The 25,268-nt window shown below is 38.8% G+C and overlaps 1 protein-coding gene across 2 annotated transcripts in view; it reads right to left on the bottom strand.

The window, feature by feature from the left end:
- Positions 1–279: 279 nt before the first annotated feature.
- Positions 280–25,268, bottom strand: part of PRKD1 (protein kinase D1) — a 325,575-nt gene continuing 300,586 nt past the window's right edge. For both annotated transcript variants that reach the window (XM_028506138.2, XM_028506139.2), the window contains 5 exons: positions 21,795–21,956; positions 21,114–21,212; positions 19,921–20,188; positions 2,072–2,157; positions 280–1,262 (listed from right to left, as the gene is read on the bottom strand). In XM_028506138.2, coding sequence (XP_028361939.1) covers positions 1,044–1,262; positions 2,072–2,157; positions 19,921–20,188; positions 21,114–21,212; positions 21,795–21,956 — 834 coding nt within the window. In that variant the 3' untranslated portion in view covers positions 280–1,043. The remainder of the gene's footprint in view (positions 1,263–2,071; positions 2,158–19,920; positions 20,189–21,113; positions 21,213–21,794; positions 21,957–25,268) is intronic.

The following is a 25,268-nucleotide window of genomic DNA, read 5'->3' as shown; positions in this document are numbered from 1 at the left end:
CTGATACGGACTAAATCGGGAAGCTACTTACAATATTCCTACTTAGGCCTTCAAGTGTCCTATTTGGCTTTGGCTCTGTTTCTCTTTGAGAGCTTTCTTTTCTTCTGGAAACTGGCTGGCATGCAAGACAGAAAGTCTTCACTATACTTGGAAACATACTTTTATGGCTTCAGAGCAAATGAAGGTGAAGTCTATTTCTGCTTTTTGAGTAGATCCCTGCTCCTCATTGGCCTGAAACTCTAGTGCTAACTATAAATGAAAATAACTCAGATGGGCACATATTTTGACAAGAATATTTATTTGTTATTGAAAAATACACAAAGGCAAAAAGGTTGCTTAGCTGCTGGTTTTCCATAGTACAGCAGGTATTGTAAGAAAGGGGAAACAGATCTGCTATATCTGGCAGTTTACATTTCTAAGGCATTTAGGCTTAACAGTAGCAGGCATGCCTGGGTGCATTTACTTGAATTTAAACACACTGGTTGAGGCACACCAGGCAGGTAAAGGACTTGAAACGATACAGTAAAATTCTCATGCACTTGTGTCTTACGATTGTATATCCATTGTCCCACCCCACATTGTAGTTTTTTTCCACATGAATTTTGGAGCTGTTCACAGAACACTGGTAATGATCCACTCTTCAAGAGTCGGCTTAGCATGATAACTCAGGGGGGACACACACAGGGCCTTCTCAGGGACGGGCTCTGTAGACTCCTACCAAACTGGGGCTCCAGTAAGAAAAACACTGATTTAGAAAGGCACAGTGGAGACAGGTTTAATGCATTAAATATAACACGAATCATTCACAATAACACGTTTAGTGTTTCAGGGAACTTTTGTTAATACAACACAGTTGGTCACACAAAATACAAATGCTTCTGTTGATTTGTCTTGGCAACTCGGATACATCAACAGTGCTAACAGTTTAACAGCTTTGTTCTCATCTGACAGAAAATAATGGCAGTTCTGCAAGGCAAATGTTAAACCTGACCGTATGTATTTATTAATTCCACAGTGTTTTGACAGATTATAGGGGATGGAACTCAGAGGATGCTGACACGCTCGCTGAGGGCTTTCATCTCTGTTTCTTCAGTCTCGGGAGTGTCGCTGTGACTCACACGCGGGTTGATCAGGTGTGCGGGGTACTGCAGCCCCTGCTCGCCCGCGTACTGCTCCCACCTCAAGTCATCGCTCTCGTGGGTGATGTAGCGTTCCCCGTTCTTGCACTCCAGCTCCCGTAAATCTAACCAAGTCTGATAATCCTGATGAAGAAATTTCAAAATATTACCATAGAGATGATTAAAACTCATGGGAACACTATTTCATATGTTGTCAGTTCCCACAGCTGGCGAGGGACCCTTTTTGCTTCCATTCTACCAACGCCCTGTCTTTCATCAGGATCCCTGAAGCGATGGCATCAGTACCAATGTCATCCTGCTTGCCTCAACTTTGCAAACGCATGCTGTCCATGTGATGCATATTGCAGGGTGGACAATCGATGCTGGTGGCCCAGAAATCAGGGATGTTGGCATTCCTCTGAGATTTAATGACTACAAATAACCCTTCGGTATTCCAGAGTACCATTTTTCTAAACTTCAAATTCAATGTGAAAGTAATAAATATTTAAGAGAAAGCACACACATACCCACACGTGTTCTTTTTATTTGCCACACATTTGTTCTGTGAATATTAGCCTAGGCTTTAAAGATGCAAGTGCAAACAAGTATAGTGCATGACCAGGTGGACATCTGCGTGGATTTTATCAGAATTGCACTCACAGATGCTTTTGAAATCTGGTCCTCAGCATTTTGTTATGACCCTTAGAATTCTTGTTTTTGGTTTGGTGTGTGCAAGTGAGTGTGTTGCATTTCTCCAATTTTCCTGAGAGAGAGGTTTAAAAACACTAAATCATTATTAAGTCCTAAGCAGTTATATTCATTTTGACCAACAAATTGATATTAGAATTATACCTTTAAATATATGAGAAAGAATTTTTATATATGATTCTCAAAATCTTACAAATATTGAGAAACTCATCTGACTGAGGAAATATCCAATGACTGATTTTTACCTGCAGCCAAGGGTGACTCAGGGTCTTGTCCACACTATAGCGTTTCCTCATTTTCACTTGCAGCAAGTTATTGATAAGATCAATGGCTGAAAAACATGTTAATGATTGGTAAAAATAGATGACAGATCCAGAATGTATGCATAATTCATTTACAGTTTATTTCACACCTGCTATTTCACACAGTCAATGGCACATAGTGATAGCAGGCACTGGGACCTGGAAAAATCATCTGGGGAATTCTAAGACCTTGGTCTTCATTTTATTTTGGATGCTGAAAAATGAAATTGGAAACAATTGTGGAGAAAGGAGTATGAGACTTTTGTGAGCATGATCTGAACTTCTCTTGGTTTTGTCTTTAATACATTTTTCTAAAGTAGAAATTTTATTTAAATATGTATCATTTAAATACATCTTTCACTCATGACAGAATAAAAGTAATATTCAAGAAAAGCCATTTACTAGTTTTGATGTAAAATGTATTTGAAGTCTTAATGCACATGAGATTTGTAGTCTTGAATTAAATGTCCAACATCTGGATACCACATTTAAAAAATATAAAGCATAATACGGGTCAGGATTCCTGATAATCTTCTTACAGCCTAAAAACCAATGGCCCACCAGGAGAAGACTTTTGTCTCTTTCACTGATAAAAACAAAAAAGTGAATTTACTCCCCTACTGCTCTAGACACTAAGCCCTGAATCATAGCATGTATGGACCTGAAAATACAGACTGACACAGGAATCCAGAAGCCACCTGGAACAAAGATCGCTTCATTCAATCAGAATGAATCAGAATCCTTCTAGTTATCAGGCAAAGAGAAATGATTTCCGTAGTCTGTTGGTAATTTAGAATTGTTTCTCTCTGATACTGGTCTGCATGAAAGGCCGTAGAATCAAACACCTAGGAATTCTTTGATTGGAGAAAGTAAATGCAATAGCACACATTTAAATGCTGTCTATGCCTATATGTCATGGCCTGAGCTATGCCACTTTAGACAACACTGTACTTAGTACAATTTCAAATTCCAAATGTGTTCTCAGACAGCTTTAGAAAGTACAGCTCTCTCAGTGCACTGTGTACTGGGCATGTGCTTTAAAACATCCATTCACATGATTTACTCACTGGTGGATAAAGTGCACCTTCCATTCTTGCTGCTGTGAAGTCACAGAGCAAAGTGGAGTGTGAGGGATGAAGGGAGAGCTTATGTGCTCCTGTGAGCATGCCACAGCATTAAACTTCCCTAGACACTGCAGGGAATAAATACACGCTATTAGTTCACTCATTCTGTTTTGAATTCTATAATTAGGAGGGTAGGAGTACAGTAACTCAACAAAAGGTCTGGTTTGTGCCCAAATGGGCCCCAACAGTGAACTGCATGGCCTAATGGGGAGGGCAGTACCGCCAGAGGAAAAACTAGAAGTGGCTGAAGGGAATGGACTATGTGAAGATAAAAAATTGTTCTGCTGAATGAAGCATACAATCCCAAGTCTGACTAAGCCACAGTACCCAGGTGACCTGAATAAGCACAGCAAAATAAAGACAAGTACCTCTAAGGGAAAGTGGTATAGGGTATATGGAGAGAATCAGAGGGAATACATGTGTGTCAAATTGTGTATTTGTGAATTTATAAATCTATTTTGTAGCTCTCAGCAGCAGAAAATAGAAATAATTAACTACTGAATGTTAGAACCTGAAGCTAAATGTTGGGAACCTGGTGTTTCTGAGAAAATTGGTGCACCCGTAGAGTCTAAAGCTCCAGTCCACTTGTCACTCCTTCTGGAACATCCTTTTTACTAACTCTCAGACAATCCAGCATTAACTGTAACCTCAAAAAGTCTTTCACTAAATATATATAAATATATATTTTAAAAGAAATTCTAACATATTCTTTTTCCTAACAATGTTGTGTATTGGCCATGTTTTTCTATGCATGTATCAACCATTCACTCATCAACTCATTCACCAAATCTTCCCTAAGAAATTACTGCTGGCAATTATTTAGGGAATAAAAAATATCTAGTCCCCTGGAAACTCCCAATCTAGTTGCAAAGGAAGAACATGTACACACACAAACACACACACACATACATAACAAAGTGTGCCATTTTTAATCTTTGACCTTTAATACCCTACTCAAAGTTTTATTTAGCACTTCTGAAATGTAACTAGCTAGGATCCTCGTGACTCTCTCCAGTGGTCCGATGTATTTCCATGTCAAATGTGTTGCGTCATGTTAGTAACATGAACTCTTTTCTCCTACAATGTGCCCAAGGGTGTTTTTCATAACTTACCCACACTGAACCTGTTTATGGTCCAGGTGCCACGAAAAACTTGGCTCCTCTATATGACAGCTCTTCAAGTCTTGGAGATAGTAATTCACCTTCACCTCACCCTCTACAGTCCCTTCAGCATCTGTCAGATGCCTCCGTCCTCCTATGCATCCTTATTTTAATGTTCATTAACTGTTTTTCAATGTTCTGTTCATTACAGACCAGAACTTTCCTCATCATTAACTGTCAGCTTTATTTTTACAGGCAGACATTGTTCATACAGCCTAGGACCCAGGGTTTTCCTTTTCAAACATTTTACATTCATATTCTTAGGTAGTTCTTATAATCCTATGACAGTAGTTATTATTTTGATCTCCAGTAAAAGGAAAACTTGAAACTTCAGAGGTCATCTAGCTTGGTCTAAATGGGACAGCATCTAGGTAAGGGAGCTGAGCGTGCCAGGGTCTGGCTCCAAAGCACATGCTCGTAACACTATGGTAATCAGCAGATCAGGCCATTGGCTCCTTATTGTTAACTGATAACAATGTCAAAACTAATTGATTTTGTCCAATTATAAACATTAAGTTCTTTTTAGTTGTGTTTTATTACACTTCTATGTATTAAAATGCATGTGTGTATACATAAATGACTTGATATACAATTATATACATGTGACTCTAGCTCAACATTGCAGCAAAGACTATTCACAATGTGATGTGACCCCCCCACATTGGAGGGACTACTTCTTTTAGCTTTCTATCACTTCCTGAGTAAGCCTTTCTGCTTTGTGTTAATCAAATTATTATGAGCTTGTTTTTCAAATAAGGTTAAATAGAGGGCTTATTGACTCTATCACAGATCTTACTCCCAACTGTGGTGACTAGTAATTATTCTTTGAACAGGCTAATAACAAGCAATAATGTTTTTTCCGTGGTCTCCCACCCACTGCATACGCTGTCATCTTCCCCAAAGGCTACTGTGGGAGATTTTTAAAAAATGTTTTATTATGGGCAAGACACAACAGTTCTTGGTATTATTCATTCTACTGATCTGGCAATCCTATTTAAAAAGAAAACACAAGTAGTCTGCAGTAATAGATTCTAAGTAAACCAATATTGACTAATCTTAACTTTTAGTCATTTCCTTCAAACCACTGGAATTTATTTCCTAAATGCTTGTAAACTATTCAATCATTTATTCTAGGATTTTGTAAAGGATAAATGTTAAATTTTTGTTGAATTATTTCAGAGTCCATCCTGTTCCCCACCCTACCACCCTGCCTTTTAGAAATTCAGAAAGCTCTGGCCTGTGTTAAGTATCCTGGCATCTCTCACTTCATCTATGATTCATTCAAAATTATTCACAATGGCTCTAAGAACACCTCTGTTAGCTTCTTCAATATGCAGCATGTCCAGTTATGAACATTAATTGCATCTTGTAGCTGCCATTGAGTGTCCTCTTGTGTCGCTTCCATTTCCCCAGGTTTAGCTCCAGCAGAGACTGCCACGTGCGATGCAGTGAGTGTGAAGGACCCACACTAAAGAAGGGCGAAACCAGCAGTGCAGGAGTGAAGCCTATTAAAACTGGAGTAGCCAGAGCAGTCCCAGAAGGAGGAGACAATCAGAAAAAAAAATCCAAATGGGATCTCAACTCCTGTCCCCAAACTCAAATCTAGACTCAGATTTCAGATCTAGAGAGAACGTGTTAGGGGATGATGCCATTGAACCTGCATCACTGGAAGGGGAAGAGGGAGACCAGGAGAAAGACTGACATAAAATCAGGCCATTCTGTGAAGTTCTCTCAAAAACAAAGCACAGGAGAAAGGGAACATGGCTTGGCAGTGGGAAATAGGAAGGAGAAGAGGGCTGCAGCAGACTGGAAAGTCAGAGAAAAAGCCTGCATGTTGACACAGCAGCACCACGGGGGGCTAGTGCCCAAGGGGAAGGGAGAGGAATCTGGAGCTCCAGGATGAAAACAGGAACAAAGCAGGCAGGGCCTCGTTCTGCCTTCTCTCTGTAGTAAATACCATGCCTACTTTTTCAGAAAGTGATACAATTATTTTTTGATTATACCTCTCCATTTAATTGCCGGAGTTAGACTTCCTGATACCGTTTTGTTACTCATCCTTAAATTCAATCCCTTCCTCCCATATTATTAATAAATTGGCTTAGGGCCAAGCTTTCTGAACACCTTGGACAGCCACACTCTGGCAATGTGGGGAGTCTTTTTTATTTTTTATTAACAAGTTTTACATAATTTTCTAGCTCAAATTTTATTTTCATTTTTAAAGGATTTCTTATCCCTCACGAGCAGTTTTGTACCTTCTAAAATGGATCCACACTATTATTTCCTATAAATTAAAAGATGTAAAGAAAGTATGTTTTTTGAAGTCTAATGTTCCTTTTCTTCCAACAATAAATTCCGGGCTAATACAGTCACTTTCTCCTTAACTTCCTGTACAGCAATTTCTCTCATTGGCCCATCCGTTGAAAGACTGAAATGTCAGGGAAGGGAGGAGAAAATTTTATCAAACGTCCACTTTTACCAGAATGGGTCTTTCAGCAGATGCTGGGACACCCGAAGTTCTGTGTGGTCTGTTTGCCAGGTGCACAAGCAGATCTGAACAAAAACAAAATTAAATGGTATGTGCAGGTGCTTCAGAGCTTTATGTTTTAATAGGAAAAGAAATGTTCCATCAGAATAATTGTATGGATTCCATTTTGTTCTGGTATGTAAACACACACTTATCTTTGAACTTGTGGGAGCCATATTGCAGTCATTCTCTATTTCAAAGCAAATCCCACGTGTGGGGGCACAACAGAGTCTGTGTATGTGGAGGGTCCATCAGCACGGGCCATCACTGCGACAAAACTGAATGGCATCCAAAGCTTCAAGAGAATCCCACAGAAAGAATGGAACTGGGCAGATCTGAATACATAACAGGTCCCTTAGGCCACACCTCTCAGTCACCCACCATTCCCCATCTCTTACTGTTTCAGTACGTGCCTGACGCCCCCATTCTCCACACTAGATTTTAGTTCCTTTAAAGTCATACAGATGTATTAGTTGTTACGCATGAGTTTCATAAATATTTAAAATAAAATACATCATTTAAGTATTAGAAAAGTGCTTGCTAAATAGCATTTGGTAGGTTGACTATATTAATGAGAAATTTAAATAACCATTTTCTCAGTTCTAAATTTTAATGTCCACTTTATGTGCATACAATTTGTATATTTTGGCTAAAATTATTCCTGGATGGTAGGGCATCACAACTTCACAAAATGTGAGAGATCAGAGCATCAGTGATCTATCAGAAAATCAGAATAATGATGAGAATATCTGCAATACAGATGGGATTTATTTTACAGAAGAGAAATTACTGGTAAGCCTATGGGGCTGACCTGTCTGCCCAGACATAGTCCTTTTGTATTTTTATTTTTTCCATACTGTCTTCTGTCTACCCAGAAATTATTCAGGTACAAACTTGCAAAAGAAGAAACCAGGTCAGAACTATCAGTCTAGTGATGAAGCCATCATGTGTCAGTCTCTGAGCTCCTTGCCTTCTATTTTCTTTTTCTCTCTCCATTCTGCCTCACAGCCTGTCACAGTGTGGCCCTCAGTATTTCTCCCTTGGTTTGCTTCACACTGATGGTAAGTTGTGTGTTTATTTTAAAAATAATTTTGCAACTCTTCACATTCCAACTCTACCCAGAAGCTGTTGACGGGTAACACTAACTGGGATGCTCCTCTTCGGGGCTGGAACCAGAGGCTGCCAGCAGCCAACAAGGCCATTGGAAACCGTCGTCTCACTTGTTCCTGAGTCAGTTACTGCAATCCAATGAGTTTGAGGCCTTCAGAGACTCGATCTCATGCCTTTCTTTTCCCAGTTCTTTCCTCTGCACAAAGGTATCCTGTCAACAGTCACTCCTTTGCTTCACATTCAGTTTCACTGCTTTCTTGAAGACTGGCAACACAATCTTGGAAATCCTGAACTGTTTAAACACAGCATACAGCAGCCCCCAAGCAGATGCCAAGTGGATTAAAAATTTAAAATAAAAATCAAAATATGGTTATATTATTCCAATGATGTTCAGGGTTGTTGTGGATCTTTTACTTTCACTGCACATTAATATCTTTTAGAGGTTTTTTAGTTAGTTTTTTTTAATGTTGTTACTTAAGCCAAAATTCAAGTAAAAATCCTTGGACAGGGGCCTCCAGGTACTGGTAGTTTTAGAAGTGCCCCAGGTGTTTGACAATTTGTTCACCTGTGGTTGGGAATGACTGTGCTAAGCACTGTGTCTCAGACTTGTACAGGCATTTGATAATCAAGGATCTTAAACTGAAGACTCTGGCTTGCTAGGTCTGAGAGTCTGGATTTAAAGTCTCCCAGGCAGAGTCTGAGACCACATTTTGAGTAGCATGGATCTGGAGGTTTGAGAACATCGAAGTAGTTAATAACCTGTTTAGCAGATGTGGAGAAAGGCATCTAATCATAGACAGAGTTATCTGTCCTCAGCCCCATCTGGCTTGGTGTTCTGAAATGAAGGCACAGAGGGTTTCATGTCAGCTATCCCTTAGAAGATGCTGACGGGAAAAGCAAACAAATCATATTACACAAGTAAGTTCCAAAGTAACTACAGTCCGAAGATTTGGGCCATACTGGTAAGATATTTGACAGAGACAAAGGAAACTGAGTCCTCTAGTTAGGTCCCACTTCCCCATCTACTGAAAAAACTCTGAGTACAGAACTGGACAACCTGGCCCGTCAACAACAGGCATGAGAGAGGATTCAGGTTCTCAATCCATAGTAAATGCAGCGTGAATCTACTTATGGCCCCCAAATACAATTCATGCTGTGCTAAAAGAAAGCTGTTCTTTATAATGAGGGAAGCAGTGGCATCACTTTACTCTTAGGTTCACTGAATCTCCAGTCGAAGTGGTACTGAGGTTTGATTTAAAGAACATCAACAGAGAGGGAAATGTCTGAACCAGAGATAGCAGGAGGGCTAAAGAAAGACTGAAGGCCAAGAAATAAAAAAAGAGAGACTCAGGGCGATTATGATGGCTGTTTTTAAACCTTTGAAATAGGCTTTTATTTGTAAAAAGGGCTGGGCTTGTTCTACCAGTGAGTGTAAACAGACACATTTTGCTCATTGCGCAAGGCAGGGTCAAAGTAAGGAGAAACAGGGCTCCTCGTGACTGCATATTTTCCATCACTGGATAACTCCTCGGTGGACTGGTACTGTGGAGCAGTAGAGGGGTTAGATGATATTTTTAACAGCCTGTATTTTAAAATATTATTCTGTATTGTCATTGTATAAGAAAGCAAAGTTACAGAATATTTAAACTTTGTTGTTCCTCTACCCTGATATCACTACATCTATTCAGGTGTCGTATTTTAACTCAACTATATATAATACAGTTGAGTTGAAAAGCCCTGCCATAGTTAACATAACGAGAATGGTTTGTGGAACATCGATGTAACCTGGCAGCCAAGCAGAGTGGACTGGAATGTGCATGCATGAACAATGACAACTTCACTGTACTAGTCAGTGGGGGCAGTAGACACCATTGAGTGAGCATGTGCACTGTGTGGCCATCACATTCAAAATGACTGTGCAAGTACAGCAACGAATCTGTATCAAATTTTGTGTTAAGCTTAAACATTCCTCCATGGAAACTATTTGGATGATTCAGAAGGCCACAGCTATGGGCAACTGGTGATTGGCAGGTTCATCACGACAATGCACCTGCTCATGTATCATGTCTTGTGCAGTTTTCTTTGTGAAACATCAAGTCACCCAGGTGACTCAGCCCTGCTACAGTCCAGATTTGGTGCCATGTGACTTCTGGTTTTTCCCAAAACTAAATCACCTTTGAAAGGGAAAAGATTTCAGACTGTCAGTGATATTCACAAAAATACAACAGACAGTTGATGGCTACTGGGAGAACTGTGAGGTACTAAGTTGCCTACTTTGAAGGGGGCTCAGGTGTCATTGTCCTGTGTACAATGTTTCTTGTATCTTTTATTTTCTTCAATAAGTGTCTCTATTTTTCATATTACATGGCTGGATACCTTCTGGACAGACATCCTATATCAGAAATGACATTTTTACAATTACACTTGGGAGGTATAAAAATAATTCTACTTGGGGGGCAAATAAACAGTCAATTTTTGAGCACTTATAATCACCAATGTTCTTGCTAAAACTTCCTTTGATCAGTTTCTCTCTACAAACTAGTTGTGAGAGAAAATGGCATTAGCTATATTTTATCTGCTGTCAAAATAAACAATTCCTTTCCTGGTGGGCATCTTTTCAGATATTAACTCAGTCAAACTTAAAATATTCATGTTACAAGTAGATACTATTTTAATCATACTAGTTTAACTTTTGGTTCATAATGTTAAATAACCTTATTATTGAATAAAATGCATGCTCTTTTTTAAAAAAATTAAACACAAGTAATCTCAGAATTTTAAGTAGAGATTGTTTAAAATGGTAAACCCTAGTGGAAGTTCTGACCCGCATAGTTCGCTTTGGCTTATCAATTGTGATAGAAGCTCCTGGCCCCCAGTCAAGCATTTGTAAGCAGTTCACCAACTAGTCCCCTGGCATCTCCTCCATGCTGTTACGTCTGACAGTGGTGCTAATATGCTGACAAATAAATCTATTCATTAATATTCAGCAGGCTTGCTGGATCTTCGAGCTTCATAAGCTGTTACAAACAGAGTTTAATTATTAAAATGATAATTGTCTTTCTTTTGTTTCTCGTACCATTGGATTTCTGGGTCTCATCTATACAAGGCTTATTTTCAATGAGGTTATTTTTTGTTTTGAACAATATGTAGTGAAAAGGGACCTACAGCTGGTTCCTTTTCATGGTAAAGTGCTACTTCCAACTTAAGTGTTTAGTGTTCTGGAACACTGTTGAATTTTGAAAACATACCATGTGGTAATGGTGCTAGGCTTTTATTTAGCTTTGCTTTGTGTTTGTACTGGCTGTATTTTTCATCTCCAATTTCTGGGAGAAAAACATACTTGTGACCAATTTTATTTGAATTTACCACACTGAATAGCAAAAATTGCTTTTAAAATAAAATTTAGATGCTTTGATAAATTTAGTGGTATATCATTATAGACATTCACTGCCTTGAGACACCATATATTCTGTACTGTACTTAAATGTCAACAGAGGATTGAGAGCAACTAGAAGCATAACTTACAGCTGTGCTAATCTGGGAGAGGAAGGGGCAGATATACTTCCACGGGCATGCACCATGGAGCACAAAGTGGAAAAAGTCTGCGTCACTGGCATCCTATCAGTCTGGTAATCTTGAAGTAAAGACAAACTACAGGATTAATGCAAGGACATTTCCTTTCCCCCTCATTGTATATGTGGTATGTCAAGACTTCGTGTCTGATCTTAATTCTTGATAATACCAACTAATCATGTGACTATGGAGCTGAGCAGTAACATCACAGCAGGTAACTTGAGAATAGGTGCTTCTTCAGACTTCACCTGTGAACACAGAAAATGATCTATGTCTGCGGGGGTCGGGGCTCATTGTGAGACAATTTCCGAGGCTGCCTCTGTGTTGATTACTGTCTGCTTGCCTTCCTAATGGCGTACAAAGGAATATCAAAACTCAAAAGAAAAAACAGTAATTTGTCTGGTGATCCTCATAGTCTATTACTAACCGTCCTTGAATTTACCACGTGTCTCTAACGGAACACATGGATTCCATTTAATGATGGAAATGCACTTTTGTTCTAACAACTGCTTTCCCATCACTGCTGGTTTGTCCTCATTCTCTTAGTGAGATGACTTGCAGATTCTATCTCACTTCACCAGCTATTCAGTCCACATCACTTGGTTATCTTCTTCCTCTAAGAATAAATTCTTGGGGAAAAAAGAGTCATATACAAGAAAGAACGTTTAAGATGTGTATTGTGATTTTGAGCAACTGATGTAATGTAGAAAAAGAGACTTCATTTGACTTTCCCATTCGAAAATTCTCCTTTGTGTGGGCATAGGTAGTTTACAGATTTGGACTGTATCTTCTTCACCTGCTCAGGCATTGTGCAAGGCCTGGTGTAATAGGAAAGGAAATATCACCCTCTTGGCTCTTCAGTGAATAATATTCCTACATAAAATATTTTATGTATTGTTTGTTTATTTATGTAAAACTTTAAACAGCTTTTATACCAGGCAGGAAAGAACTACAGTTATACAAAAGGCTGCACTCCATTTATTTCTGGAGCTGTCTTTCCCTCCATGCGCTTTTGTTTATTTTTATTAGTTTTTTTTTAAAGTGCCATATGCACCTGGTAAAATATCTACATCAGTCAGTAAGGAGAGTTAAAAATGAAAAATAAAAACCTTTCACCACATTATTAGACCTGTTCTCCAGAGATGACCCTTTAACTATTTAAAAATTGTCTCTGTCACCTCTGTACCTGTAAATAATCAGCACAGAATCTTTTACGCACACTTCAGTAACTTGAAGCCAGTGCTACTCCGTGGATCATACTGCTTGGAGATCTGCTGCCTGGTTTGTGCTAAGTACGGAAAGTGAGACTGAGTCTATAGAAACTTTTATAGCATTTTGACATTGCTATTTTTTATTATATTTTATTATACAAGATGGGACAACAGTAGGCTTACATTGGTGAGTATGTAAAACAGAGTTATTCATTACTGTATTATTTTCTTTTTAAAAAAAATTATTTTATTGTTGTTCAATTGCAGTTGTCTGCATCCCCCCCACTCCGGCCAAACCCACTAATTACTGTACCCTAACCCTAAGAGAGCTTCCATTAGAGAGCTGTAAAGCTACTTTTGGCCCACACTGTGTGTTGGGAAATTAAAATAAAACTGGTCCATTATGACAGATAGTTTGAAAAGAATCACCTTACTAAATAAAACATAACACTGATTTCCTTCCATTAAAGAAAATGATGACTTCATTTCTGTTTTCTCTACTATACGTTACTGTCTTCCTCCATCCAATTAGGTTACTTTATGTTACATTAATGTAGCAGCCACCGTTGTGATTTAGAACAGTGCCTAGAATACAACATGGGATATTTTGTATATGTACACATGTAAATGTAGCATTCACTAAAAAGCATTATTGAGGATTAAGTCATGTATGACATCTTACAGGTAAACCTGTATGACTCAATCCGTTCCCCAAGGTGGAACGCCACGTGAACACTGGAATGCAGGGTTCTTGACTTTTTTTACAAATTCACTGACCTCCTCCTTCCCGGTACTGTGCAAGTTTCATGATTTACGCTCTTTCGCCTAGTTGTAATGAAGTTAGACATGCTTGGCCTGAATAAAGGTTATCTAAAATTTAAAATTAATAAGCAATATGTGAATTTATACATAATTATTATTAATTGATGACTGTAGGATTGTAACACATATTCCCTATAGCTTATAACCTATAGCCCTATAACACCAAATTTCTAAATCTATGCCCTCTCAAAAAAGAATTTTCGTGTGTTGAAAGGATTCTCTTCCTACATTTTTCTAATTGCTCAAAATCATGACACATATGTTAGTTGTTTCTTTCTTATACAAATTTTGTATTTCCTGGAGTTCACATATTTTGTCTTCTAAAGATGATTTTTTATAAAGAAACTTGATCATTTACCTAAATTTGAATATTGGAAATTTAGCCTACATTTTTTTAGAGCACTGTCAGCTGTCAGGTCTTTTGGAGGTTCCTGAATTTAACTTTAATTTCTTCCTAAGGAGCATGGGCTCTCAAGCAGTGTTTTCCAGAGTGTGATGTAAGGACTTCCTAATTCTCAGTACAGGGTGGTATTTTATGGAGGTGGAGCCTGCAAATTTCCACTTTTAGCTAGCTTGTCTGATTAACTGTTGGCACGTCAAAGTTTAAAACTGGCTGTGACAGACCCAGAGCTAGACCAGTACAGGTTGTTTAATAGAATGAGCTGTAATCAAGGAGTTTCTATGGCAAGATAATTAGGAATCCCCTGCTTTGCAAACATACCTGTATTCTGTTAGCTAGCTTGTCCATTCCCCACTTCTAAGTGCTATACCTTAGTACCTACTTCTCAAGTCACAGACTAAGTCTTGCTTACAATTTTCTGTTTTTTTCTTTCAACATCCATCCAGCATTCGCCCTTATGATGTACCAAATGCAAGAAATGTAAAGGATACCCGGGCTTTTCTCTTGTTTTGGAATTCCTAAAAATGTAATGAAAGGGAGGACATTTTGGTACATGATCAAGTAAGGTATATTTTAAAATAGGTGCACAAGTCCTTTCATGGAACTGAGAAGGATCACAGGACAGATATGCTGAGGGCTAAGCTTAGCCTAGTACGAGGGAAAGCTGGAGGTGAGGCTAAGGCCATGTTTAATTATTTATGGGTAGTGTTGGATAAACCGCATGATGTCAAATGACCAGATAGTTACAACAATGAAATGAAGCAAGATGGAACACACAACACTGCCTGAGAATGGGCTGAAATGTCCCCAAACTTCCTCTCCACGATGGCCTGGAGTCTTCTCTTGTGCATATTTGTAATCATCTGATTTATTCTGGAGTGTTTTATTGTACACATACATTCTTATTAGTTACATGTATAACTACATATAATGTATTTAGTTTCATATATAAATAACTATATGCATAACTGTGATTAAATATATGTGTTCAGTTACATAACTTTATACAATTGTAGTTTGTGTGTGTGTAACTAAATACAAATGTGCAAACAGATGTACAGATCATGTAAAGGAATTGGGAAGTAGAAAGCGTGCAATAGATTTGGCAGTTACAGTAATGCCAATCACTGTTTTGAACACTTCCCAGTGCAATTTCATTGAACGCTTAAAACAACCTGGTGAGCTAGGAATTTGTTTCACTACATTTCAGACAAGAAAACTCAGACCTAAGAGAGTAAGTAACTTGAAAGAGGTCCTGACGACTCAAGTAAAGGAGCTCTCAACTCAGGTCTTCCACAATGTAATCCTGTTTCCCTATATTTTAATTTTAATTTTTAAAGATGTTATTATTTATTTTTACAGAGAGGGAATGGGAAAAAGGAAGAGAGGGAGAGAAAGAACATTGATGTGTAAGAGAAACATCAATTTGTTGCCTCTTGCATGTCCCCAACTGGGAACTTGCCTGCAACCCAGGCAATGCATTCTGACCGGGCATAGAACCAGTGACCTCTTGGTTCACACAACCGATGGTCAATTCACTGAGCTACACCAGTGAGGGCTGTTTCCCTATATTTTTAGACATCACTAAAACTTGTGTGACTATTCTATCTCTAAAGCATGTAAAAGCATATTAAAAATTTCATATGACTAAAGCATGGTTAAATCCATTAGGAAGATAATCATGAGAATGCAAAAGCAGTGAGTAATAGCATCTACCCTGGAGCTGGTGCCTGGGTCCCACCCTGGGCAAGCCACTTAACCATCTCTCCCTGCACTGCCTCACCTTTAAAATGGAAACAATAATAGTATCTTCTCAAAGGTTGGGGACAATTAAATGAGTTCATAGTTTAAAGTAGTGCTTTGTTACTTTCCTCAAAATTTCATTTTACAATCTTCATTTTGCCTATAACATATGCTAAGTTACATTTTCCTCAAATTTTCTTTTCACATCACACACACCCACACACACACACACATGAAAACAAAACAAAATAAAACAAAACACCAACTTTTATAATGTGCACTGTTAATGCTTTGGGGTTTGTTTTTAGCCTAGTACCTTTTCCCTGCAGGAGCTTTCTCTCTCTAAACTGGAGGCACTCTGCACCACCCATATGGCCATCAGGCCAGACTCCTGTGCTGACGGTGTGATTGCTCCTTGGGTACTATGGGACTGAACACAGCCAGTCAGGGCCCATGTCAGAAGCTCTACGGTACTGAGAGAATTACTCTTCCATTCTGAGATCATGCACAGTGAGTAGCATGTAAGCCTGGAGCTGATGGGGGATCATTTTGAACCATATGAAGAGTCCAAATATGAAGGAAGCCATCATAATGTAAGGCAGAACGGACAGACAGACACTTCCTCCACCTCTCACTTGGCAAGATCCATGTGAATGATGTTCACCTTTTGGATTTCCCAGATGTGTGAGTCAAATTATCTTATGCCTAAGTTAGTTAGAGGTAGGTTTCTATGATTTGCACAGAGTCCTGATTAATTTAGTGATCAATTAAGAATGCCAGTATGTGGCCTATGATATAATCACAGCAAAAATAATTAACATCTTTAAACATTCTCTATAGGGCCTCCATATCAAGCCATAAGAAATAAGCACCCTTTGGTGTGTGACACTGTAAGGTACAAGGAGTAAAAACAAATGATTTGAAGTACTGCTGTGTAACCTAAGGCAAGTGACTTAACTTTTCTGGTTTCCACTACAGACTAAAACAAGTTACTTTGAAGGGTACTGTTGCCAAGATCCCATGACATGATGATAATTCCAGCGCTCCAACAGACAGAGCCAACGCCGCATCAAGTCCATGTCCACACCAACAGAAAAAAATGCATGCTAAAGGAAATTTTTCATTCTGACACATCCATGTGTGCTACAAAGACCCTATAACTTTTTTCCTTTTGCCTTTTCATGCCAAGAAAAAAAATACAATTAAAGACGTGTCTGAAGAACACTTGGGAATCATCAGTGTGCATATATTTTCTAAAATCATACAATCAATTCTTGGTTACGCACCAGAGCAATTCTTAACATAGCGTTCCGCTGTTCTCTTCCTAAATCCAATCCCTGGCTCGCCCCACACCTGCCGTTATAGATGCCTCTCACATCCTTTACCTCATTCAGTCTCGATTACCACCTCATTATGTAGGCAGCAGTCATTACCGTGCTTTACAGATGAGGAACTGAAGCCCAAGAAAGGTCAGTGATGGCTAATTAGAATAGCAGATAGGACTGTATCTCAAACTGCTTGACTGGTGATCTTTACTTTTGGCTAAGATGCCTGCCTGAATTTTTATTTCCAAGTATCTGGATCCTTAGTGGTTCTGGTGTGGTTTAAAGGATCCTGAGATTCAAATTTTACTAGTATCAGTTGAGACCACCCTTTGCCAGACACTAGTTTGCTTGTGTATTTATTAGATCCCATGTGCTTAGTATCACTTGGTGCCAGCTGCCTGTTACAACTTCTAATCAGGAAATTATTTGTTCTCAACAAGGTAGTAGGATAGAATCTGGGCCTGTACCTACCTCACCTGGCATGCCATAATTTAACCAACGTTTCTTTATGTTCAAGTACAAGCACAAGTTCTCTTCATACACTAGCAGTTAGGTAACTTATTTGCCATTCAGAACCTTGATTAGCAAATAGCACAACTCCTGTACATCAAAGGCAAGAATGAACTATAGGAAAATGCTGAAAAGAGAGGCTGGTTAATTCCAAACTGACACTTGAGTCATTTGGAAAAGTGAGGGCGCTGCCTGAGCCGGTCTGCACACCACTCTGAGGGGCAGGAATTTTTAGCACTCAGATATTTTTATAGGCAAATTAAATGTGTGCTTCCTGGTCAAGAATAATGCCTCTTGAATTATATGATATAATCCCTTCTTTCTGAAATGCTGCATTTCTTCCTTTTCACTCTTTAGTGAAGTGACTCTAACTACTCAAGTCCACAGTGATCTTTTTCCTCTCACCTTGGGGACCCCAATTTTATACCTAGCTAACAATTCAAGGAAATAAATAACATTTTCCCAAATTCATGTAACTCATCTCTCCAACAAGCTTTCAAGTTCTTTGAAAGACATTTTATGTTTTGTCCTCTCCTTGAATGCTACTTATGATGTATGGGTACCGCGTGCATTTCCTGATTTTCCAACAAGAGTGTCTTGAGCTATTGATATCTGTTTCTGGTCTCTACTTTCAATGGTAACTAAACATTCACAGTCCATAGCTATTCATCTCTGGCCTAAACAGTTTTTATCTGCATACAAGGCCAGCACATTTCCATAATACCAGAGGGCACCATCTGTTCCACCACTTAAAAAAAATACTGCACTATTTCAAGAAAAAAACATTTAAAGCATGAAGTTACTTTCCTAATGTTCTACTCCTGTGTAACAGGAAAATGGCCTCAGAGATGTTCCCAATTTGCACTTTGGTAAGAACATTGTTATTTTACTGGCTTTCTAGGTTGCAGGTATCCAATACAATGGTAACCATATTTAGAAAAAATGTTGCCTAGCATGGGTACTGGTCACAAGGTGGTTTGATAATTCCCTCTTTTCTGCCTCCTGAAAAAAATTACACTTTTGCCTCTATTGAATTATCCTAAATATTTCATTAGTCCTTTGGCTGCATGACAGTTCTTTTGTAGATCACAGATCCCTTTAGGATACATCCATCTAGCTATGATTCATAACTAATGAAGGATGTTAAAAAAGGTTGTTGCTAACAGTAATTCAAAGCCCTGATGATGTATGGCTCTTGGAATTTAACACTAACAGACATCTAAGAACTTAATTATGCTGTTTTCCGATTTTTACACAATCACATGCAGTAACAGTTATCGAAAAGATGTTATCTATTAATTTATTTTCCCTTTTTAAGTGGTAAAAAACGTGAGTGAACTTAGAACTAGATGTTGCCCAAAAACCAAAAAAAACAGCAGGACTAGTGGTTTACAAGTTACGTGCAGACTGGGTGTAAATTCCGGGTCCCCCGCTCACAGACTGTGTGGCTTTGCCTGTGGTGTCACTTGTTTTGCCTTAGTGTCCTCACCTGAAATATAGGCACAATAGTGAAACCTGTCTACATTTTTGTGAGAATTAAACTCCACAGCACTTCAGCTGATAAGCTCCTTTCTGAAGCGCTCAATGAGCCATTTTCTCTGCCCTGACTATCCCCACCAATTCTTTTAAAACTATCTCTTTTCCTTTAAGAAGGAAACATTTATTTAGAAGAATTTAAATACTGTAACAATGCCAAGGTAATCTATCCCAAAAAATCATCAGAGATGCACATAAGAATTTTACATAAAGATGATCTAATACTGAATAAATACCACAGAAATGGCTAAAGAAAATATCATACATGCTCTAATGTCACACAAAGGAAGTCAGTATACAAAGAACCTGGCACACTAATATATGTATATGATCATTAAAATATCAGTATCAATAAAGTCCTTGTGCACATAATAGATTAAAAGTATTTAATACAGAAATAGGCATGTACTCTCAGCTGTATACTAAGATTACTCTTGGGAAAGATTCGGTATTATCACTACACCAATTTATAAATATTTATATATTCTAAGTAAATATACCAAAATATTAACAGTTTCACTTCATTTCATTTATCTCTTAATGTGCATTTCTCAAGTTCTCTACAATACATGTACAATGTCACCAAGAGGCATTTCTGGTCCCCATGTTCTTGTTCTTCTCAATCCACCTCAATCAATTTGTTCCTTTATTCCAATGGGCAATCCACAAAAGTATTTATACACTTAATAATCAACAACTGAAATAATAATATAACAAGGATATACCACTATTACTTTTGAATGAAAACTATTACCTTCGTGAGAGATCTCCTTCCAGGGATTTGGTGGGTACATGAAAGCCGCGTTCTGGATCTGGTCGTGTATGTCTTCATCCTCATTAAATGGGAATGTGCCGCTTAGACTCACGTAGATGATGACCCCGACAGACCACATGTCTAGAGAGCGATTATAGCCCTTGTTCCTCAGAACCTCAGGAGCCAGGTAGGCAGGGGTACCCACCACCGACCGCCGGAAAGACTTCTCTCCAATGATCCGGGCAAAACCAAAATCACAAAGTTTCACCTGTGGATAACAATGGTTTGCAGAAATGGTAAAGTCACAAGCTGGGAGCATCTTAGCACTCATCTGCCAAAGACAATTGTGATACCTTATGTACACTGTACAGATTCCTCATGGTAGAAGTCACAGCTGTTTTCCATTTTATATATTGAAGATAGTGGTTTATGTTACTGACACAAAAGTACGCTTTCCTTCATAAAAATATCATTTAAACATTTTCCTTCCTCTCTCACCCACCAAAACCAAGAGATATATGTGAAAATATATATACTTGGAAGTGGGTAATAACTGTTTTATAAGGCAGGAAAACATCCTGCGAATCAAGGATATGGTATACTTAAAGGTTTATGGGACAAAGGTTTAAGGATAAGCACAAGACATGTCATGCCATCCATAATAATCTCATAATTAGCTCTTCATGGGCACCCTGAAGGTGTCAGGGACCAGGCAGGACCTGAAGGTGTCCAGAGGTCAGGCAGGACAGCACCTTGGTCAGGTCACATCAGACACAAGACTGCCTGGGGAGAGATCCAGGCATTTTCCATTCTCTGAGCTGAGGAAAAGAAGACATTGTCGCACTTGTCCCTGAGAACAGCACTGAACTCTCATGTCTGCCCAGCACTGGAGAGCTGGTGGCATCCTTGGTCTGTTGGTGTTCTCGCTCTCCGGCCGCCCCTTCTCTAGGATCTGCACACAACAGAAGCTAAAAGAGCTGAATGAGAAGGCTCACTGTGTGTTCTAAGCAGGCTGAACTGAGAAGCCGGGGTATATAAGCTGCAGTCCCAACAATACAAGAGGGTAAGACATGGATGGAAATGAACATGTGAAATTTGAAACAAATAAAGGTTTCAAGGGAAAAGGTGACAGAATGCTGCCTGCCGGGAGTCCCTGTAGCTGGCTTTCTGCCGGGAGAGGCATTCATACTCGCCTGAGGGAAAGGATCCGCTGAGGCAAGCAACACGTTTTCCGGTTTGAGGTCACAGTGAACGATATTTTTAAAGTGAAGATGCCGTAAAGCCACAAGTATCTATAAAAAAAGAAAATTACCGAAATAATTTTACTTTGGTCTATTATTTTATTTTAAAATGTACTCTACAGGGACATACATTTAAAAGCCCAAGTGTGAACTTACAATGTACAGGTAAGCTTCTTTATGCTCAAGACACTGAAATAAGCTAGATTAACACAGCAGGTTTCTAAGGAAACTTTGATGGGAAGACTAGCATTTTATGGTATTCACAGAGCAATCAAGACAGGTATAGGCAAAATTCAATAATATTGAATTTTCAAGGAAGCAGGACTCAGTCACTGTATATTTAAAAAGTATGTATTTATTTTTATTGAATTTATTGGGGTGACATTGGTTAATTTAAAAATGTCATCAGTACTCTTAATACATGGGCCTTAAATGCATCTGTCATTTAGTACACTGGACTCTGGATACCATGGCTATCAATTAGACAATACAATAAGCCACTTCGACCTTTCTGAATATAGGTTAGACTTTGGAGGTAGGGACTAAACAACAAGGCTTGAAAGCTATAGTTAAGCAGTGACAACATTTGATATTAAATATTATCTTTTTTCTTTTCTGTAACTGATTTCTTACCTGAGTAATTAAAAACTTCGTTATGTGCTCTGGCAATCTGCCCTTCTCACTTGACAAGATCATCTCCAGCATGTCTCCATGGAGTTTTTCCATAACAACAAACACTCTTTCCGGCGTTTCAAACATACACTCCAGATTTACAACACCAGGGTGATGAAGGTTCTATTAAAGATAAATAAAGCACTTGAAGAAAATGAGTTTTTTGATACTGGTTGGCAAACTCACTGATTATACAAAACTGTTCAAGTTACAAGCTATGAAGAAACCCACAGTTAAGATTTTTAACACCTCTAAATTCCACATGTGTTGCCTTATATTTTTGAAATTTTAATGCTTCCAAAAACTACATCTTTACTTTCTATGCACAGTGAAATTATTTTTTCTAGGCTAAAAATCCAAGTTCCAGCACAGTGAATTGCTAATTAGGTTTTAATTAGAATACCATATTGAGAAATCTATACTTTCTTAGGCTCATCTCCAATATTAAGCATGCTGTCCTAAATATGCATGCAAGGCCACCTCACACAGGTGGTAGAAACTTAATGTGGAAAGGATGACATTTGTAGATGTGGAGCATCTGACTGCACTGATGAAGCACACTAGTCAAAACCTTCTGGAATTGCTCTGCTGCTGGAGGCTGGAGTAGTTTGCTGCAGAAGCTCTTGTATGGTTGGTTGGTGTGAAGATGACTACAAAAACAGAAAAAAATTCCTAGAGTCTCTGCTTCATCTGGATATGATGCTAGGTGTAATCCTGCATTGTTCTCTGGAAGTCAATATTATCTCCACAATAAAGTGATGGCTAATAATAACAGGCTGCCTCTGGCTTGACATGATAATTGTCATATATGTCAAGCAAAATTACTTGTAACATTAGATGGGTCTCTGTAATGATGCTTAAGTCTGAATGTCAGTCTCGGGTTATCAACAAAAGCCTTTGATCATTTGACCTTTACTCTTTATTTTCTACACACAATAACAACAAAAACCCTGGTACTTAAAAAACAACGATATATTTCATTTATATTTCAATGAGAAGCGGAAAAAAAAACATGAATGAAATTACCTAAAGAAAAAAGACAGGGACAAACTTAAATTTGCTTACAGCTGAAGAGAGGAAAAAATAAATACATGCTTTATCTTAGGGGAAAAAACCTGAGTGGGTGATAAAATTGTATGTAAAATGAGTCTTCACAAACCACTTGAACCTGAAATGGCTCCCTGTTCGGACCTCACAGATGGGTACTGGATGGCAGAAGGCGCTGTGGTGAGTCTGCCCTGCAGCTGTCCTCTGTGATGCAGGCTGGCGAGGAGAGCCTGGCAGACCAGGTGTGGAGCCCTGCCATGGTTAGCAGCAGCAGCTGCCAGGATACTCAGGGTGTCCTTCCACTATTTGGCCATTTTGATCTCTGCCCCAGATATCTGACGAGGCTTTTTGAGTTTGATGCCTAGGTGTCCAATCATGCAGCATAATATAGTCACGGAATAGCAAGTTTCTGAATGTGGTCCAAGAGACGCCTGCACCTCCACCCAGAAGCCTTTCACCTCTAGAAGTATTGTTCTGGAAACTGTTAACTGGTCAAATCTGGCTACTTGAGACACTTGGCCTCCAGAGCTCTTCTCTCCTGGTCAGAGATGAAGCCGTGGAGAGAGGGCAGGATTAACAAAATTCACTCTCTCATTATTCGTACTTTATCTGTCCTGACTGCCTACAAGTAACGGCAGATACCTTTTGGTTTTGACCATTATGAAAGCGTCAGGTCCTTAGGTGGGAGACTCTAAGGAATGACTACATATGTCTGTCTAGCATGCAGTGTGGAATTTGAGTGATCACATTGCTCACACCTGAACCTGTGCATAGACTGTCTCACTTCGTTTTCTTATACACTCTTTCCTGACAGAGGAGCCCCTCCCACTGGACAGACTGTCAAGCTCTGGGTGTCCACATGAATCAGCTGTCCTCTTTTAAATCAACAATCACAGCAGAAGCTTTAAGAATAACATGAGAATCCTACCTGAGTTACGATTCTCCTGAGACAAGTTCACTATGAGACATACTAAGTGCACCTTCCTCTTTTGAGTATCTCCTTAACTTACTATTTGTTAGGTTTACTATAACCTTAAGCACTTCAGCAGTTGTCTGGGGAGTTGGGCTTCCTTGAATTGCCATGGCCTTGCTGTTTGGGTGGGGAGCAGGAACAATGAAATTGGAAAGGAGCAGACAAGAGAAGAAGGCAGCAAGGCAAAGGGGCCCCTTATGTGTAGATAGAGGAAATTCTAGAGTGTGAAGGAGTAGATCAAGGTTAAGGGAGAGCAACCTCAGGGGCAAAAGAGGACAGAAGTGGTCCTGTTACTCTCTTCTGGTCAGAGCTGAAGTGTGTGGCAGAGTGGGTGGCATTAACAAACTCACACTCTCACTCAACAGCTCGCCTGCTGCTTCTGCTGACTTTGTTTTCAAAGCCATGAAAATGGGGAACGGGAGTTGGTAGATGACCTAGATGCTCTTCTGACTAAATTATTGGATATACCATATTTTGCCACGTATAATGTGCATTTGCCCAAATTTGAGGGGGGCAGGAATAAGGATGTGCATTATACATGGGTAGTACTAATTCCCTATCTATGTTTTTAATTTTTAATTTATGCTGATGTGTTAAAAGTGTTAACACTAGAAAGAAATGATATCATATGCAAAATCATACCCTGGAACACAATAATGGGTTTTGTGTGTAAATATAAATAAATAAAAAATTGAATTAAGAAGTTAAAAGATTTCTTCCTGAAAGTCTGGGCCAAAAACGTGGGTGTGCATTATACCTGGCAAAATACAGTACATACAGTGCCAACCCTCACGTGCCTCTACTTGTATTCCTCTAAGTATGCAAATTCTTGGCGGTACTAAAGTTCTTCACTCAATATATCCCCTTTTTCCTTTTCCCTACTCTACCACATGACTTGAGGAACATCCCCTATACAGAGAACTGAACCTGAACTTGTTTATCTAATTGGTACATTCACAGACTGTTCTAGCACAAGATTATGGAGCAGATTAATAAGATTCTTCCCTGTTAACTAAATTGTGCCATGTTCACTGTAAATCTGAAGGACTCTACAAATGTTCTCTAATAGCATTTTAGTGAAAAGAATTAGGAAAAATTTTGCTGTTTCTTGATAAAGAACTTTGAATCCACTTAGGTATATACACCTTAAAAATATATATATTCAATGAAAGCACTGAATTAAAGGCTATGTATACATAAATGGTAAAAAAAAGTTTTAGAAAAGTTTGAACTCATTCATTTTTTGTAGTTGGCCCTTGGTCTTTAATAGAAACCTTATGTTGTACAGGTTTGCTAAAGAATACAGGGAGTGGTAGCTGAAAAATCCAATAGCACAACAACTTTATTTTTCCTGCATAACTGATATACGATATGTTGGTATTTTTAAACTTCATTATGTGTGCTTGAGAAAAGGC

The sequence above is a fragment of the Phyllostomus discolor genome, chromosome 1 (genome assembly GCF_004126475.2).
Source record: "Phyllostomus discolor isolate MPI-MPIP mPhyDis1 chromosome 1, mPhyDis1.pri.v3, whole genome shotgun sequence".
Lineage (NCBI taxonomy): Eukaryota > Metazoa > Chordata > Mammalia > Chiroptera > Phyllostomidae > Phyllostomus > Phyllostomus discolor.
The sequence above is the reverse complement of the archived record's forward strand: the minus strand, read 5'-3'. Positions and strand labels throughout refer to the sequence as shown.